This window comes from Miniopterus natalensis, chromosome 13 (assembly GCF_054644295.1).
Source record: "Miniopterus natalensis isolate mMinNat1 chromosome 13, mMinNat1.hap1, whole genome shotgun sequence".
NCBI lineage: Eukaryota > Metazoa > Chordata > Mammalia > Chiroptera > Miniopteridae > Miniopterus > Miniopterus natalensis.
Genome location: NC_142093.1, coordinates 40,949,688 through 40,967,463, shown reverse-complemented (window position 1 = coordinate 40,967,463; position 17,776 = coordinate 40,949,688). Strand labels below are relative to the sequence as shown.

At 50.7% G+C, this 17,776-nt stretch overlaps 2 protein-coding genes across 3 annotated transcripts; one reads left to right on the top strand and one right to left on the bottom strand.

The window, feature by feature from the left end:
* The first annotated feature begins 695 nt into the window (after positions 1–695).
* PRADC1 (protease associated domain containing 1) lies at positions 696–6,614 on the top strand. The gene is made up of 5 exons (XM_016202589.2): positions 696–795; positions 3,178–3,278; positions 3,784–3,893; positions 4,152–4,319; positions 4,548–6,614. The coding sequence occupies exons 1-5, from the start codon at positions 729–731 to the stop codon at positions 4,666–4,668; spliced, it is 567 nt and encodes a 188-aa protein (XP_016058075.1). The 5' UTR covers positions 696–728; the 3' UTR covers positions 4,669–6,614.
* On the bottom strand, positions 4,307–17,334 carry SMYD5 (SMYD family member 5). Of its 2 annotated transcripts, none has more exons than XM_016202587.2 (13): positions 17,239–17,334; positions 13,377–13,485; positions 12,498–12,637; positions 11,895–12,016; positions 11,441–11,510; positions 10,740–10,844; positions 9,897–9,959; positions 9,612–9,682; positions 9,203–9,309; positions 8,761–8,817; positions 7,784–7,878; positions 7,071–7,141; positions 4,307–6,975 (listed from the first exon to the last, which is right to left on the bottom strand). In XM_016202587.2, the coding sequence occupies exons 1-13, from the start codon at positions 17,332–17,334 to the stop codon at positions 6,831–6,833; spliced, it is 1,251 nt and encodes a 416-aa protein (XP_016058073.1). In that variant the 3' UTR covers positions 4,307–6,830. The 2 variants fall into 2 exon arrangements, with proteins under 2 accessions (XP_016058073.1, XP_016058074.1); XM_016202588.2 differs by lacking the exon at positions 17,239–17,334 and adding an exon at positions 14,378–14,719.
* Between the last annotated feature and the right edge of the window lie 442 nt (positions 17,335–17,776).

Genomic DNA, 17,776 nt, shown 5'->3' with positions numbered 1-17,776 from the left:
TGCACAGTAAGTGGTGGAGAAGGTGTGGCGGACACCTGGCCCCAGTGCCCGCTTTCTGGCGCTGCACTGGCCAGAGCTTCCTTGAGGGCTGGCAGCATCTAGCCGCGTCCCAACGCCTACCATTGGGACCGCGCTAGCACTGGTGGACTGGGCAGGGAACGAGGTGAACGAGGGTCGCCGGAGATGACCTGGGCGCTAGAGGAATACCTTTCCTAGGAGGGGTTGGGAAGAAGGAAATGGAAGCTGGAAGAAGGCAAATCATTGCCGTGCGAGGCGGCCACAGGGAGAATCCCGCCGAGGCCGCAAGAGCTGATGACCGGGACTTTCCGCGGCTGAATCGAGTGCTGAAAAGACCACCTCTAGTTCTTGGTCATGCCCTGCCAACCCACCCACCAGCCTGCGAGGTTGGGCAGAGTCCAATCCAAATTGAGAAATGCTGGGGAGGGGCTGAGGTGGGGCCTGCAGTTGCTTTTAAGAGTTTAGACCAATCAGCCCTTGGCCCCACTTCTCTTGACCAGTAGGAAGTAGGCTAAGGCGCAGAGGCGGAAAATATGGCTACATGAGCAGGCGTCAGAGCCAATCAGCGGTGGTCCTCGTTCCCATTCGCCAACCAGCGGCGAGAGCGGGTGTGGGGGGCGGGAGGCCGGAGCAGCTGTCAGGCTGAAGTCCGGCGAGCAACGCGCCGCGGGGAGGCTGAAGGAAGCTCCGCGCCGGGCCGGGTCCTGGAGATGGTCCTCGGCGCCGCGGGCTGGTGTTGTCTCGTGCTCTGGCTCCCCACGTGCGTCGCAGCCCACGGTGAGCGGCAATGGGCGGGGCTGTACTGCTGGGAGGGCAATCCTGCATGAGCGCGGCTCGGGCCGGGGGCCACGGGTCACCTTGGGGACCCGGCGAATTCGGGCGGCTGGAGTGGGTGGGTGTTTGTCCTTAGGAACTTGAGCTGGGCGCGGCCGGAGGCTAGGCTCTGAGCCTCATCTCCCTACGTCTGAGCAAGAATCTACCTTACTCCCACTAACGCCGACCCAGGTGGCTGAGGGAGCGACCAAGAGAAGGAAGAAGGGGCCGCTAGAGATCCTACATGCTGGTGATATGTATGTGAACATATATAGGAACACACATTCCTACACGTGGGCTCACATACAAGCACAGCCGTACACAACCTGTTTGCAACGTGAGCACAGACACACATAGAGTCATACACATACGTATACCACGCTTAATTTACACAGATCAGCTGATGGAAAAGCCAGGCAAAGATGTGTGTGTATGCGTGTGTGAGTTTAGTGCTAATCCAGTAAGGCTTCCTGGGAGTGTATCTGTATGTGATGGCAAGTCCTCACCCCCAGGATAAAAGGTTGCATAGCCCAGTGCCAAGGCAGTGGAGCTCTACCTGGTGACTATGATTTGGGCAGTAGACAAGCACAACTAAAGCCTTATCAGTTCTAACCCTGGCACACAGTAGTGGTTTGGTGGATTAGCACTAAACTCACACACGCATACACACACACCTTTGCCTGGCCTTTGCATCAGCTGATCTGTGTAAATTAAGCATGGTATACATATGTGTATGACTCTATGTGTATCTGTGCTCACGTTGCAAACAGGTTATCTGTGTACGGCTGTGCTTGTATGTGAGCCCACATGTAGGAATGTGTGTTCCTATATATGTTCACATACATATCACCAGCATGTAGGATCTCTAGTAGCCCCTTGTTCCTTCTCTTGGTCGCTCACCCTTCCACATTCCTGTGTCTCTGTGGACTAAGGAAACCAGAGACTCAAGTCTAGGTGAAACATTACACTTTGGTGCTGAAGAGAAGTTCCTACACCCCAGAAAAATCTGGTTCTGGCAATTCTCTTCCTCAGTGCAGTGAAGCTGGAAATAGTTATTCATTCAACAGCCTTTATTGTGCACTCACTATATGCTAGCCACTACGTTAGGTAATGTGGATACAGCATTGAACGAAGCTACAAACTTATGGTCCTTGCCCTACAGACATTAAACAAAAAATTATGAATACTCTATAATTACAAATTATGTTGAAAGTGTCAATGGAGAAAAAGTACCTTTTAAGCCCTACTCATTTTGGCTCAATGGCTGGAGCATAAGCCCGTGGACTGAAGGGTCCCAGGTTCAATTCCAGCCAAAGACACATACCTTGGTTGCAGGCTCGATCCCCGGCCCTGGTGAGCCCAGTTCAGATGAGTGCGGGGGGCAGCCAATCGATGTGTCTCTCTCACATCGATGTTTCTCCCTCTTTCCCTTTCACTTTCTTCCACTCTCTCTGAAGAACAATGGAAAAAATATCCTCGGGTGAGGATTTAAAAATACATATATGAAAAGTACATTTTGAATGGGCATAAAGGGAGGGCAGTGATTGGGCAGGTTTCTCTGAGAAAATGACATTTAAGCTATGACCTAACGGATGAATAGGAGTGAGCCAGGTAAAGAGGTAGGGATGGGGTGAGGTGAGGGTAGAAAGCCTCCCAGAGAGAGAATAGTTTGCAAGAAGACTCAGAGAAGTGAAGAAACTGAAAGGAGTCCAGTGTAGCTTGAACTGAGGAAGGAGATGAGGTTGGAGTAGCAGCCAAGGGCCAGATAGAGCAGGGCCTTGCAGGCCATAGTTAAGAGTTTAGATTTTAAGTGCAAAGGGAAGCTGTTGATGGGTAACAAAGCCATGGGAGTGGTGACATGATCGTATTTGCTCTAAGATGTTTTAAGAAGATCCTTGGCTGTTGTTTGGGGAATGGTCTTTAGAGAGCAAGAATGAAGTAGACCAGTCAGGACAAGATATGATAGTGGTGGACTAGAAGGATGGCAGTGGGACCAGAAAGTCAACTTTTAAGTTTTAGTGAGGATTGTTTGTACCCAGACTACCACATCTCCACCTTGAAACTCAGGTCCACTTCAGAGTAAAGATAGATTAATCCTCAGAGAGAACACTAGAGCTCTCAGTCTTCCTGGCTCACCTTTGTCAGCAGCAGCAGCAGCAGCAGCTATAAATCTCAGGAGTGACTGTGCATCAACTCTATCCTCCTCAGGGCAGGGACTCTTTCTCTATCCCACCCACCTGGAGGAACCACTTGGCTGACGCTGGGCCCTTGGGCCCAGACTATAGATAGCCTAGTTGAAGACACGGGGTCCATGGAGGCTTCTTATCTGTACTCTTTATTTTTCAGGCTTACGCATCCATGATTATTTGTACTTCCAAGTGCTGAGTCCTGGAGACATTCGATACATTTTCACAGCTACACCTGCAAAGGACTTTGGTGGTATCTTTGTAAGTTCAGAGAGGGACCCCTTCTCTGATCCTGTCGCCATCTTCTCCCCATTAAGCTGAGGTGACCCCTCTTATCCCTTCAATCAATACCTGAGTGCTGGGACAGGGAAGGGAGCAGAATCCAGCTCTGCTCTCCAGGGGCTGCAGTGCAAGAAGGGATTCCAGTTACTTCCTTGGGCATAATATAGACCTCAGCACCATGGAGGTACCAGCTGTCTTCAGGAAAATGAAATAGTGAAAAACCAACAGCCCTGCCAGTTGCACCTCTGAATGATGTGATTTAAGGCAAGTTACTTCCTTTCTCTGGGTCCATACCAACTCCCCTGCCTATCTCATGGAAAGGGGTAGGACAAGTAGGTAAGCCTTTGTGGGAATCAAGTGCCCAGCACACAGAAACCACTCCATACCTTTCCTTTACACCTTGTCAAGAGCTGATAGGATGGCATTTCAGCCCAGTCCTAAAGCAGGTGTGTACCTCATTCTGACCTGTATAAATGTCTTTCAGCACACACGGTATGAGCAGATTCACCTTGTCCCTGCGGAACCTTCAGAGGCCTGTGGAGAACTCAGCAACGGTTTCTTCATCCAGGACCAGATTGCTCTGGTGGAGAGGGGGTGAGGAGTGGACAGGCACTTGCACAAGGGGAGGGCAGGAATAGGGTAGAGCCTAAGACCAGTGGTGGTGGTCCTTTGAAATAGTTTTTTAATAACTCATCATTTTAAGTCTTTAAGATTATCCATGCCTTTGGGCCCTTTATTTATGAGACTTTATGAAAAATTATCCATGGTCCTTTCATCCTCCTAGGGTGACGGCTTGGGGGAGGGGTAACTAAGACCCTGCCTTTCCTTTGATCTCATCATCACCTCTTCCAGGGGCTGCTCCTTCCTCTCCAAGACCCGGGTGGTGCAGGAGCACGGTGGGCGGGCAGTGATCATCTCTGACAACGCAGTGGACAACGACAGCTTCTACGTGGAAATGATCCAGGACAGTACCCAGCGCACGGCTGATATCCCTGCCCTCTTCCTGCTCGGTCGAGATGGGTGAGGACTCCTTGTTTCTGGCTATGTCAGCATCAGGCTGGGTGCCATGACTTGGGGAGGGGGGTCAAGGGCAATCACCAGTCCCTTCCCACAAGTTGCATCTTGGGGTACCCCAATTGGCGGGCCAAAAAGTCCTTGGGCTTTGGAACTCCCAGAGTGATGAGGACAGTGGGTTATGATGAGGTGCTAAGAAAGTGACCATCACCACCTCTCTTCATACCCTCCTAGCTACATGATCCGCCGCTCCCTGGAACAGCATGGGCTGCCATGGGCCATCATTTCCATCCCAGTCAATGTCACCAGCATCCCTACCTTTGAGCTGCTGCAACCGCCCTGGACCTTTTGGTAGAAGAATTGGTCCCATCTTCCAGCCATAAACAACTCTAGGCTGGGAAGGGGAAATCCAGGAATTCTGCTGTTTGGGACTTGGAGATACCACTTGGGGACAGGTGGAACCAGGTAGAGGAAGAAGGCCTGGGCCTTAGCTAGGCTAAGGGAAGCCATGCAACTGTTTTCTGTTCCCCAGGGCCCCCAAGGGTGTCTCATGGTATGGGACGATGCAAGACCCATGCCCCAGGGCTTCTTGGCTAGAATCTGGAACAAAAGGGGCTAAAGGCAGGTGGCCTGAGAGCCATCTGTGACCTGGCTCACATCCCACCTGGCTCCAGTCTCCCCCACCCAGGGTCTCAGTGTCCTCCATAGCAGTTGCTGGGGTGGTATAAGGAACTGGTGTTTGAGGACATAATTCCTCACTGACTTTTTAGCAATAAAGCCTCAGGGTTGCAACTGTGTCCTACAATAAGAGCACATGGGTGGGAGAGGCCTTCAAACTTATTCATCTGGCCCCATGTCCTTGTGTTGAGGGGAGGAAATTGAGGCCCAGAGAGGACAAATGACTTGTCCAAGGTCCTTAGGATCACTGTTCAGACTGCTAATCTTGAATCCCAACACAGCCTCCTGCTTAGGATCTTAGGAGCCATAGTCCTCTGGGGAGAAGGTTCACTTTGCTGCCTCGTGCTAGGGATCCACGCTTGACCACAGAAGATCCTTGCTCTGGGGCTTTAGAACACTAGCAGAGTGGAGTGTAGACAAGACCAGAGATGAGCCCAAACTGGGGAGCTAGAGCTCCCACCTCCTGCCATTATCTGGTCCTATAAGCCTTTTCACCACCCACATGACTGCTGCATGCTCCAGCAGCTTGTCAAGTCATTCTCCACCAAGCATTTCTTCAGAGGATTGTCACCACTCACATTTTATTGAGAACAGTGGGCAGGTGGGAGTGGGAGGGGATGCCGGCTGCTTTGAAGGAGCAAGAACCCAATAGGCCAGGCAGGCAGGCTCCACCTGGCTCATAATCCATGGAAGGGCCTGTGGGCAGGCACTTGCCTTCCTGGGATCCCTTAACAGGGGGATGTGGAAGACCCCTTAGGGAAGGTAGGCAGAAAGGAATTGCGAGTGATGGGTTATAATTCCCATAGCACTCAACCCAAGACAGAGGGCTAGTGCTAATTTGGGGACAGGTGATATAGGGCTAATCTCTGAGTATCTAACCCAGCTCTTCCAGGTTTCTGGAAGACTTCAGTGTTCCTCTGTAGAGACCCTAAAGATGGAGACTGAGGCCAGGAGGGCCCCTCACTGACCCATATTCAACTGGTTCCAGAAAAGCATTTAGAGCATTCTAAGGAGCACAGGCCTGTCACCCTCCAGGCCTCAGCCATGCCGCTAGAGTTCTCAATGGGTAGTGGTGTGAGGCAGGGGTGATGATCCCCCCACATGCTCCTCCTGAGGGAGACAGAGGCCTTTTCCGTACCCCATGGGGCCAGCCACTGTGCCAGGGCCTGAGAGGCAAGGCACAAGATACAGAGATTCTGGAGTTTAGGGAAGGGGTTAGTCTCCATTCCCCCAAATGACCAAGTGATGGGAGTGAGGAGGCAGGGAGAGGGAGGTAATTCCCCCTGGTTCAGTATTCCCCGGCCGAGAGCCTTAGGGAAAGTGTTCTGCAGGCCCAGTTCCTCCTTCGTGCCTCACTCAGCTGTGCCAGTAGTACTCATAGTTGCCTTATCAGCTACGATGGGCAGTGGGGAAGGTGAGGGCAATGCACCCCCTCTTCTTCAATAAAGTAAGACTGTTCTCAGATTGCCACTTTGTCACCCCCTCCATAGCAAGTAAACAGGAATGAAGCCTTGGATGGATGGGAAGGCGCAGCCATGGGGCCAAGCTGACCCTGGTTCCAGCTGCTCACTCTGGAGTGGAGTACTTCAGGGGGAGGCCAATTCTGAAAGGCTCAGTGACAGCACAGAACCTGAGCCACTCAGCAGCAGTGTCCAGGGCATGAGGTCTGGTCTGGAGTGGAGGGCCTAGGGTCCAGCCTCTATCCTACCCTTTGGCAGAAACAGCTGGAATGGGGGGAAGCAGGCAATGGGAGTGAGGAGTTCCTTCCAAGCCTCCTCTGGGGGAAGGCCCCCTTTTCTGGCAGAGTCTGGGGTAGGGCCCCTTCCAGGCAGGGTGACATCACACATCAGTCATCTCATCCCCCAGCTCTGCATCTTCTGCCTCTCCTTCCTCCTCCTCTTCATCCTCCTCTTCTGAGGTCACATTGGGTTCATCAGCTTCTGCCAGGCATTTGGGGCAGGAACAGACAAACAGATAGTTCTCCCTGCAGGAGATGGGGGGATGGTGAGGGTGAAAAGTCAGGCAGCCACTGGGATAGAGGTCCCAAGCCCAGCTTCCCACCACGTCCCCTCCTGGCACCTGAGGATCTTGTGGCGGCTGTGGCGGCTGCGCTCCCGCTGACAGCAGTCTAAGTAGCTGATACAGATTTCCTGAAGGGCAGAGAAGTGGGGTCTGAAAATATGTGCTATTAGATGGGATTAGGGACTCCCCAACCACTACCCTATCCCCAACTTCTGCCCCATCCCCAAGGGAAAGAGATGCCCCTCAGCAAGCAGGCCACTATGAGGCTCTAACAACCTACATATGAGGCAGAGAGGGGACTACAGTTAGCCTCAGGCCATGGTTAAAGGCATTAAGGGCCAAGGTCAATGGCTGGGTTCAGAGGTTAACTTGGTGAGATGCTATTTGTCCTGGAAGATTTAATCAGACTGTGTGCTGTGCTAACAACCAGGACCCCAAACCCACACTAGCTCCCCAAAGCCCAACCCACAAAGAACCATCTCCTGCTTTCTTAGAAGCTGCAGATTTGTTCATCACAAGGCTGGGGACAAGAACCTGGCACACAGCTGTCTCTCAAACACTGCTCTGAGGCTTTCTGGAGCTATTTTTTTGAATTGGGGTGAGGTTAGAGCACATCCATGGGCAGAAAAACTCATACCCTGGGCATGGGGGAGATTCAACTCAACAGCTTGAAGTTGGGGCCCTAGCCACTGCTGCTCCCAGTCTCTGGAGAGAACTTGCAAGGCCGACTGCCACCCCCCCATGCTCCCCAGAGGTCCCGGCCCCCTCACCTCTCCTGGCTTAATATCCTCCAGGGCGGTGACATGCAAAAGGAAGTTGTTTTCTGGGAAGGAGGTCTCTGCGTTGGGGACACAGCTGTGGTTGCCTGGGTCATGAGAGGCACGTAATAAGGATTGCTAATGAAAATAAATAGCCTCAACTCTGTAGAGCACTAGGTCCCATCCTTCCTTGTTTTCTGATCCCTGCTAGGCTGTGCAAGTCCTGGAACTCAAGTTTCCTGACTCCCCATTCAGTGCTCTTTCCTGAAGACCATACAGCACAGGCACAAATGCATGCCCATATCTCTCCCTCTTCCACCGTCCATGCCTGCCCCCACTTTCCTCCTCACTGGTCACCTTGATTCTTAGTTGTGTTCCCAGTGTCTCACAAAGGGAGGGACAAGGCTTTGAAAGGGCTGCCTATGCCAGACCACTAAGTCAGTCTTGTCTGCTACTGGACATCTGGTAATAGCTGAGCTGGGCCCTCAGAACTAGTCTGTGAGTGTAGAGTGGCTCTGGAACCTGGGAAGAGGATTTACAGTGAGGAAACCAGAGGGTGGGAGGCTGGGATCTAAAACAGACAATAGTCTAAGTGGACTCTCCTCCTCCCCAGCAGTAAAGGGACTGCCTGCTAGCTTGAACTCCTTCCTCCCAGGATTCTGAGGGCCTCCCAGGCTCTCAGGACACTTCCCTGCCACATTTCACAGGGCAGTGGTGGTGCACAGCTCATGCTTCCCTTGAGCTCAGTGCCCTGCCAGAGCATAGGTTCTGGCCCACTGGAAGTTTTTTTTATATAAATATATATTAAAGCACCAGCAATCTAATGAATGAATGAATGAAAAACTGATAGACCAAAAATGACCAGAGGAATCTCCAAGGAAGCTCAGCATTAACCCTGCTCCCAGACTCAACCCCATCAGCCTAGAAGGGGCGAACCGAAAAGATGAACTGTCACCACAAGGCCACCCTTCTTCAGTGTCAGGACTCACAGCAGCTCTGAAGCACAAAGAGGCCTGATCCTTCACAGTTAAGAAACTCGCCAGTTGCTGCAAGAAGTAATATGCAGATGTTATTCTACTCATTTCATAGGGAAAAGGGAACTAGGTTTACAAGGAAAGGCACTGCCTCACTGTTGTGCCACTCTACCACTCTAATGCACCTGATCCCATTTCACATGAACTTACATCTCTGAGACACCAGCCTTGCTTTTCCATAAACGATAGCACTCTTATTTGTCCAGTACTCCCCCACCCCCAGCATCGAGCCTCTGCATGGATCTTGGGCCCATTTCTCATCTGCATATCCCTTGGACAGATCTGAAGTTTCCCACAGGCATACAGATTTATGTCCCCCACCATTAACTCAGAGGTCCCTGGAGGAAGACTGTCCACGATCTGATTGGGGAGGGGTGTATGTCTCCATCTCACCCACCTGCCTCGATGTCCTTGTACAGCTGGTCAATGAAGGCATCCAGCTGCTCGCGGTCCAGAGGCTTCAGGTCCAGAGCGTCACAGGCATGGACCCACTGGCTCAGGGAGCTGGGGGTCCCAGGCAGCCATGTTGGAGAGTAGGAGGCCCAGTTCACAGGGCTCTCCACCTCCAGGCAAGTTAAAACCATTCCTTTCTCCAGGGTCGGGGCCCCATCTTCCCCATCAGATGAACGCTCCCAAGAGGAGCACACTCTACCGGCTCAGTCTTTCTGATCCCTATCACTGTGTGCACTCTAGCACTCTGGCCATCAAATTGCACCCTGCCCCACCCTGTGGCTACCTTCCTCAGTCAATTTCCCACCCAAGCCACGAGGGACAAGTCCAATATATCTGGAACAGTGTCTCCTAACCTGGTCCCAATTCCTTGACCATTGGTCCCAACAAGAGCAAAGAGAGACCGGAATCCATCTGGAGTGAACCACTGTAGGGAGAGAGATGAGCACTCAGGTTACAGCTACTTGCTTTTCTTCCTGATACAACTCTGTTCAGGAAGTCGTCTGTGAGTCAGTTCCATCCCAACTCCAAAAGACCAAGTCAACTCTGGCTTGGCTGTCCAGTAGAAAATTCTGACCCAGTCGCTCCTAGAGAGCTGGAGTGACTGGGAAAGACACTGGACCCAACCTCCTCACACTCACTTGGCTCAGTGCTTCCTCATAAAGGGCCTCTGTGAAGAGTCTCCGCAGAAGTTCCAGCTGGCCCTAGTTTAGGAAAAACAGGGAGAGACTTGCATCCCTCAAGATTTCCCATCAGCACCCAGGCAGGGCCCAAAAGACCTTGTGAGGGAAGAAAAAGGGCCAGCTCTGTAGACTGAGGTTTCCCTGGGGGCAAAGGAAGGCCTCTTATCTCCAAAAAGCCATGGCCTGCTGCAACTCAAGAGTGGCAAACTCCAAATCCTTCCATTTTCCAGCACTCATACCAGCAGGGCTGAGGAAGCCTGGCTTGGAACACTTGTCCTTACCACCAACCTCCAGGCTCCCCTAACTAGCTTCCAGACTAGCCTAACTCTCCCACCCTTTCTTCAGAATTCAGTGTAGGAAGGCCTACCCCAGATGCCCTTTCACACATCTGCCTCTGCCTTCAGGTAGCCCCTGCATGGAAATCTGCTGTCCTCAGTGAGAATTTGTAATTCTTTGGTTGGGAGTGGGTACTCAGTACATTGGTAGCTAAAGTTCTCCTGTGTCACATTGCTCCCTGACCCCATGGACTGCCCAACCCTCCATTCTTCATTATACCCGATTTGCCCACTGCTGTCCTATCATGAGGCCCTGTTTTTCCATATCAGGGCACCCCTCCTTCCTCTGTCATCACCCCACTTCCCAGTTTTAGATCCACATTAGGTCACAAAGTTAAATAGTGGCAGGAATGTAAGTCCTCTGAATAGATTTTTCACTAGGAAGGGACAAAATGTGGAGCTCCTGTCAGGAAGCCACAGAATATCCCAGGCTATTGGGGTGGACGGGTCATGGGAGAAGACCAACCTTGAATTTGTCCCCCAAGAGTTTGTGGACAATTTCCTCCTCCTCATTGGCTGTTTTATTACAGAACTGGGAGAAGAGCCTGATCCAACGATCCTTATCCTTAGCCTGCAGAGAATAAATGTTTCAGCTCGCATTCACACATACCTGTGCATGTATGTGCACACATGGACTCATAGACACCGCATCCTTACTGCCACTGTCGCCCATGTGGGAGGGGTAGCCTATGATTCTAAAGTCCCTGCCATCAGAGAAACATCATCACACCTGAGATTCTACATATGCCCTTCCTCTGACTCGGGACTTCCTCCCAACCCTGTATACTCCCCACTGGGGCCAATCTAGCCAATTCAACAATACTTAGAAAAACATAAGAATGAGGCTGAGAAGCAACAATATCAATAGAAGGGGTTAGTGTGGCTCTCCTGCTTTATGTAAAAGACACAATCCTAAAAAAGTGGTGCTTACAAATCAAATGCATGAATTTCTGCTGCACAAGAAAGTCCTCTCAGAGGCCAAAGACCCCTCTCCCCTGCCAGATTTATGGTTAGCAACTCCTAAGATTTATGTAGTAAGCAGCTGTTCTTTGGAAAGCCCAGGAGGAACTCTGCATCCAAGCCAGGGTTTTGAGGTAAGGAGGAGAATGAGGCCAAGGGTTGAATGAGGCCAGAGTCAGCTTCCCTGCAAGGGTCTGGTGGTCTCACCTGCTTCACTGTGGCCACCATTCGGGCCATCAACATGATGCTGGCAGTCTCTGGGGGGTAGTGAACACTCCTAGGGAGAAAAAAAGGTTTGGCCTAGAAACTCCCTCCCAAATAGTTGATTTCAAGGAAGTCCAGTCTGACTGCTACAGAGAATCCTCCTACCAACCTCATTTATAACCAAAGAAAGTCATTGGCAAGTACTTGGACAGGACTTTACATTCCTATGGGCTTAATGGGGCTTTTTTGGGAGTGTGTAAAATCCCAAGGATGGAGGGACTTGCAGCTCAGACTGAAGGCAGGGGGCTGGGTGATGTCATCCCTATTTAATTTAACCCTAAGAATGGAGGCGGGGGAAATCTGGGGGATGGTAACTTAAGAAAAATGGCTGCATTTCTTGAATCCAGGGAGGCAGGCAGGGAGGGATAAAAAAAGGGAGAGATGAAATGTCACCTACCTCCATGCCTCCTGCAGCTTATTGAGAGGATGCAGGGGGTCATCCTGGGAGGGGCCCAGGCACAGGACCCGATGGTATTGCTCAGCAGCTGCCAGCCGACATTCTGCACTGCAATACATCATCTGTTGGAGGGGGTGGAGGTCAGCACCCTAGGATCTGGCCATGGGGTGAGGCACAGATGTCCCATGTAGTAGTCACCTCTGCTAACTGCATTCCTTCTACAAACAGCCCCTGAGCAGTAGCTCAGCAGTATTGTGACACGAGAAAGCATACAGTGTTCTGGGGGCATGTGAGGAGGGGACACCTACTAACCCAGGCTAATAAAACCACAGGAAAGAAAGAGAGCTTAGTAGGTAGAGGGGAGAGTCCCCGCCAGGATCTTAGGAAGAGAAGGAGCTCCCATCCAGCCTGTTTTCTAAACAATGGAGCTGGTACAGGGAGGACGAGGCTGGAGCAGTAGCTGAGCCCTTCCAATGTCTTATCCTACACTGTGGCTCTCAAGGGCCACGGCAGGTCCATCTTCGCTCCTGACTCCCCAAAGAGGACTTTAGCTAAGGTCATTCCCAGCAGTGCCTTTCAGGTACACTCCCCAAGGACACTCACCTGGCAGTGGGGACAGTTCTGGTGGAGGTCCTTGCGCACAGTGCATAGCTCAGGGTGAGGCAGCACCTGGCCGGGTTTCCCCGTCAGCCTCTGGGCATTCTCCTCTGCCTTCTCCAGTGCCCGCAGGCAGTGGTCACAGGCTGAGGGAGAGAGCCAGACATGACAATGTGTCTTGAGAGTAGGGGCCACATTTGTCCTTTTCACAGTAGTATCCCCAGGGCTAGAATAGTGATGCTCACAATGTTTAGAAAGTGAGTGAATGAATATGTTAAAGAATGAAATGAATGAATGAATTTCACATGCATTCAAAGGTAGATAATGCCCTTTTCCCTCTCTGGAGTCCCCACCCCTCCTGACACATTCACCCTTCTTTTCAATGGGACTTAATCTGTGGGGCTCCCCTCTCTTCCCCCAGACTGGGCTTTCCCCACATTCTGGAAAAAAGTGACCCTCCTTCTAGTTTGTCTCTGGCCTAAGAAAAGTATAAGGAAGAAAAGCATGTGGCTGGCTTCTGACCCCTAACGCAGCCTTTTTTCACCAAGGGGCATGTGGAGTCCTCTGAGTAGAGTGCTCCACTTTGGCACAGAGCCCCTCAGCATGATGTCCAGTCCCTTATATTATTGGGATAGACTCTAAATTCCACCTGAGTGACAGTCCTCCCCTGGGAGCACTTCAGAAAAGTCTCTCTCCTACAGGTTCACAGCCCCAAACAGTCTGAGATCAGACAGAGATGTGTTCTCAGGGGAGGTTCTCCAAAGAAAGACAGCCTTTCCTCCTAACATCCCAGAGGCATCTGCCAGGAGAGATGTATGGAGCTCTCTCCCATGCATACAGGTAGCTGGGACCAGCAGCCATGAGGAATGGGAGAGATGTACTCACCTCGGTAGCGATAAAGTGCATTCCAGAGAAACTGTGCAGCCACCAGAGGCCGTTCTACAAAGATGGTCTCCCCCTTCCGGATCAGCTGTGTGGCAAATAGCCCCTTTCCCTAAGAGGGCAGAGGAGGAACATGATGGCCATAAGAAGAGACAGAAGACATAGTCCCAAGGCTCCCAGAGGGCTACCCAGCCTCACCCTCACACGGTACCCCTCAGCAGAGGTGTCTGCCTCTAGAGGGTTCATGGAGCAGAGTCAGCACCTCCATAACTGCCTCCTCTGAAAATTCAGCTCTGATCTACTTTCAGTCACACTTTTTTCAGCCTGTTCAGAGATGAGGGCCTAGGATGTCAGCCACCCCAGACTACCCAGAGAAGAATTTTTAAAATGGCCAGAGCAGGGCCAAGGTTCACAGCAGGCTGGGGCCTCCTGTACCATGAGCTGGTAACAGCATGGCTACCTTCTGCCCTTCCAGGATCTGGGCAGTGATGCTGCTGCTAATGGTTGCACAGAAATCCTATATCATGGGAGAGAGAGGCCTAGTTCAGGAGAGAATGTACTCTACTTCACAGCATCTGGCATAGTACCTGGAACCCAACAACTTCTCAGGGGTTATTCTGAAAGGAATAACTAATCCTAGCACCAATCCTAATGCTCACTTGCTGTGAAACTTTGAGCCAACTGCTTCACTTCTTTGCATCTGTTTCCCACCTGAAAAGTGAGTATCTAAAAATATCGACCAGGCAGTTTCCAGGATGCAATGATATAGCTCTCTAGCTCCTTACTATACAAAGTGAGGGGATGGACTGGCAGCCTCGGCATCAGCTGGGAGACTGTTAGAGATGCAGAATCTCAGGCCCCACCCAGACCTGCTAAATCAGAATCTGAACTTTATCAAGATGCCCAGGTGATTCATATGCTTGTTAAAGTTTGAGAAGTAGTGGTCTAAAGCACCATATACATCACAAAAGGGATGAAGGATGAGAAAACAATCACTGAACCACCATTTCTCAGGAGTGCAAAGGGATGCAGGAGACAGCTTTAGATCCCAGGTAAGTTACTGGCCCCACCAGGCATTTACTCCCACTGTTCACTTAGAGAAGGAGGTGGTGCCCTGCAAACACTGAATTGTCACAAAAAGGGAGAGAAAAATGATCAGCACAGCAGTGAAATGTCATGTAGCCTCAAGAGGAGTTCCGCATTTTCTTGTAGCATTGGAGCTCTGGCTAGATGGGCAACTCCCAAAGTCATAGCAGCAGGGAAGCGTAGACCAGGACAGTCCCTGAACCACCCATGAGCCACAAATCACAACTCTCTGAGCAGCTCTGGGAGATCTAATAGTAGAGGGGGGCCGCTGGAACAAAACCACTGAGCAAAGCTGTAAATGCACTTTGGTTGTCTTCCTGGAAGCCCCACCTCCACACCTGGGACCCAATCTAGCAAAATAAAAACTTGGCCTTCCACTATGGGACAAAAAGACATGAATATTATCTCTGAAAATCTAAAATCTCAATATTAGATAAATATGTATCTTTTTCTTGAGGACCAAATGCAAAAAATATTTAGTAATCAAAACAAAGTAAAAAGAAGCAGAGCTGTTCCTCTACAAAACCACTTATCCCCAAAACATATGAAATTCATATTTCCAAGACACTTGAGAGAGAACTGAACCTGAATGCAAAGGGCACAAATTATACAAATATAGGGTGTCTCCCAAAAATGTATACACACATTTTGAATAATTATAAGGGCAGTGTTTATTAAAATGCATTTCATTTTCAAAATTGAGCTATCAGCTGTTAAAGTATGTATACATTTTTTTGGGACACCCTGTATATTTCCAATTTGAAAAATAAGTTTTATAAAAAAATATTTTACAAAACTCTAAGACTATGTAGTAAATTTAAAAATCTTTATTAAATGGATGATTTTATAAAAATATATAAATTACCAAAACTGAATTCAAAAGTAAAAAAGCCCAGACAGAATAATAAGCAGCACTGTTTTCCAGCTGATGAGCATCAGTATGGCATTCTGGTTGGCATCACTGCATTTGCTCAGGTTTCTGTTGTGATTAGTCATGTCCCTGGCATAATAGTTGGTAAACTTTTAAAAAGCATTCCTGCCAATACCCATAGAAGCAATAAAGTGGTGAAATCTACCCCATGTGAGGCCCTAGTCGATATGGTTTTATGAGCCAGCTCTGTCAAACCAAAGAATAATTCTCATGCTATTAAAACTATTCAATAACAGAGAGAAGCATAAACCTCCATTTTACTAAAAACAACCATAACTGATGTGGTAAACTGGGGAAATTACACAAAGTAAAAATCACAAACCAATCTCAACTGATGAATATAGATGCAAAGAGCCCACGATAACTTGTCTTGTCACTAAGTCTGGGTAGGTCTGTGATTTCCTCCAGCAGAAGACCAGGTGTAGTCATGGGGAGGGCAGCCAGCTCATTCTTCCAGAGCTGGGGTTTTGATAGAAGGCCGGGACAGGACAATTAGGCAAGGGAAGTGGCTAAAGTTATGAAGTGAGTGGGAAAAAGTGTAGAGAGAAGGGGGCTGAGAGAGGGCTAAGTGATGGTAAAGGTGAAAATTTCTGCATGCCAGGAGTGATGGAACTGAGACACCATCCAATTGTAAGCCAATCAAGAGTACTAGAGGCACTGGGGTGGAGATAGATATGTGAACAGCTGAGGAAGCCATGGCTGTAGGGGAGCTGATTTTCCATGTTAGGAGAGGATTGTTCCAGATGTCCCAAGTGTGGAAAGAGGGCAACAGAAGTTGGGTTGGGCATCTGGATCAGTATGAAGATGTTGACAGCAGGATTCAAATGACTAGAAGGGTGACATCTTGGGCAAGGACTAAGGTTACACACAGCCCCTACACAGGATAAATTATTCAACCTCTAGTAAACAAAGACATGTGAGAACAAAGCAATACCATTTTGCACATATCATTTGGCAAAGACTCCTAGGAAAGAAAATAGTGCAGGAAAGAACAAAAGGATAACTGCTCAGGAAATGAGCTCCCAGACCTTTGACCTCAGGGATTAAAAATAAAATACAATATAAGGGCCCATAAATAAGTACTTGGTTGAGGGAACTGCGGCCCTCCCATGAGATAAACTAAAACTATTACGTAGCTCGTAAAGATGAATACACAGAAATAGGTTTAGTGATATAGATTTACTACTGCATCAAAAATAGTTTCTAAAAAATGTGATTTCAATATACACATATCTGCACAAGAACAGGGTTGTGATTTTTACCTTCTTTCTTTACATGCATTTTCAATTTTTTTTCTACAACTTTTTGAAAAATAATGAAACGACAAAATTCACGTCCTTCTCCTACTCAAACCCTTCAAATGCTCCCACGGGCTTCGGGCTCCGGTCCAAATTCCTGAGCACTCCCAGGCCCTTCCTCGCCCCTACCCAAATCTCACTCAGAAAGTTCCCTGAGGACCCACGCTTTTTTATACCTCCGTTCCCTCTGCTCCACCCCCCCCCACCCCCCCGCCGCCCACCGCTCCCGGGGCGCAGGAGCAACGTCCCCCATTCTGGGTCGGGAGGCCCGGCCCCCCCCACCCCCCGCCCCGAGCCCCGAGCCCCGCCTGACGCAGCCGCATTAGGGCCGCCGGCGGGCGGGCCCGGTTCCGCGGGAAGGGGGCGCGCACGGAGACTCCGGAGGCACCGGTACACCGCGTGACCGCCCGGAAGCCTGTGCGCGGGCACAGAGAGCCCCCCGGCCGCGAGCAGGGGTCGGGCCGCAGCGTCGGAGCCTCTAGGCTCTGGGCTTGGGGTCCCAGAGGGCTGTCCCCAAGGCCGGATGGGGTGGGGTGTTCTCCGGCCTCACCTTGGAGCTGCTCACGAAGCGGACTTCCACGGAGACCCGGGCCCGGCCCGCCACGCCCACGCAAAAGGAGAACACGTCGGACATGGAGGCCGCCATCTTGGGCGCGCCTCCTCCTCCTGACCCTTGACCCCGACCCGGGAGGCCCCGCCCCTCCTGGCCCCGCCCCTGGTGTCCTGTTGGCTGCCGGGGTTTACCCGCTCGCGAATCCGCACTTGGGTCCGTTTGGTCTGTGCTTCGGTCCGTCGGTTTGCTGACTGGGTGGGGCTGGGCCTGCCTTGTGCTTTGACATCTCTGCAGTTTTGTGTCTGTCTTCGTGGCCAGTGTGTTTCTGTATCAGAGCCGGTGCGCTGTGTAGTTTTGATGTGTGCATCTGTGACTGAGTTCAGGTTTGTGTGTCTGTCCATTCACTGGCCCGTCTTGACTCCAGCAGTCTTTGGACCCAGCCGAGGGGTAGGACAGCAGCGGGCAGAGTTACTCCTGTCCTTCCTGGCCCTCAACCAGAAGGGAAGGACCAGCTTGCTCCACAAAGCCTGGCACA

Coding starts and splice junctions, on each gene's coding strand:
- SMYD5 (XM_016202587.2), bottom strand. CDS start 17,334: ATGGCGGCCTCCATGTCCGACGTGTTCTCCTTTTGCGTGGGCGTGGCG. Junction 10,845..11,440: donor TGGTGGCCACAGTGAAGCAG/GTGAGACCACCA, acceptor TATTCTCTGCAG/GCTAAGGATAAGGATCGTTG. Junction 7,142..7,783: donor AGGATATTAAGCCAGGAGAG/GTGAGGGGGCCG, acceptor TCTGCCCTTCAG/GAAATCTGTATCAGCTACTT.
- PRADC1 (XM_016202589.2), top strand. CDS start 729: ATGGTCCTCGGCGCCGCGGGCTGGTGTTGTCTCGTGCTCTGGCTCCCC. Junction 796..3,177: donor CACGTGCGTCGCAGCCCACG/GTGAGCGGCAAT, acceptor TTTATTTTTCAG/GCTTACGCATCCATGATTAT. Junction 3,894..4,151: donor ATTGCTCTGGTGGAGAGGGG/GTGAGGAGTGGA, acceptor CACCTCTTCCAG/GGGCTGCTCCTTCCTCTCCA.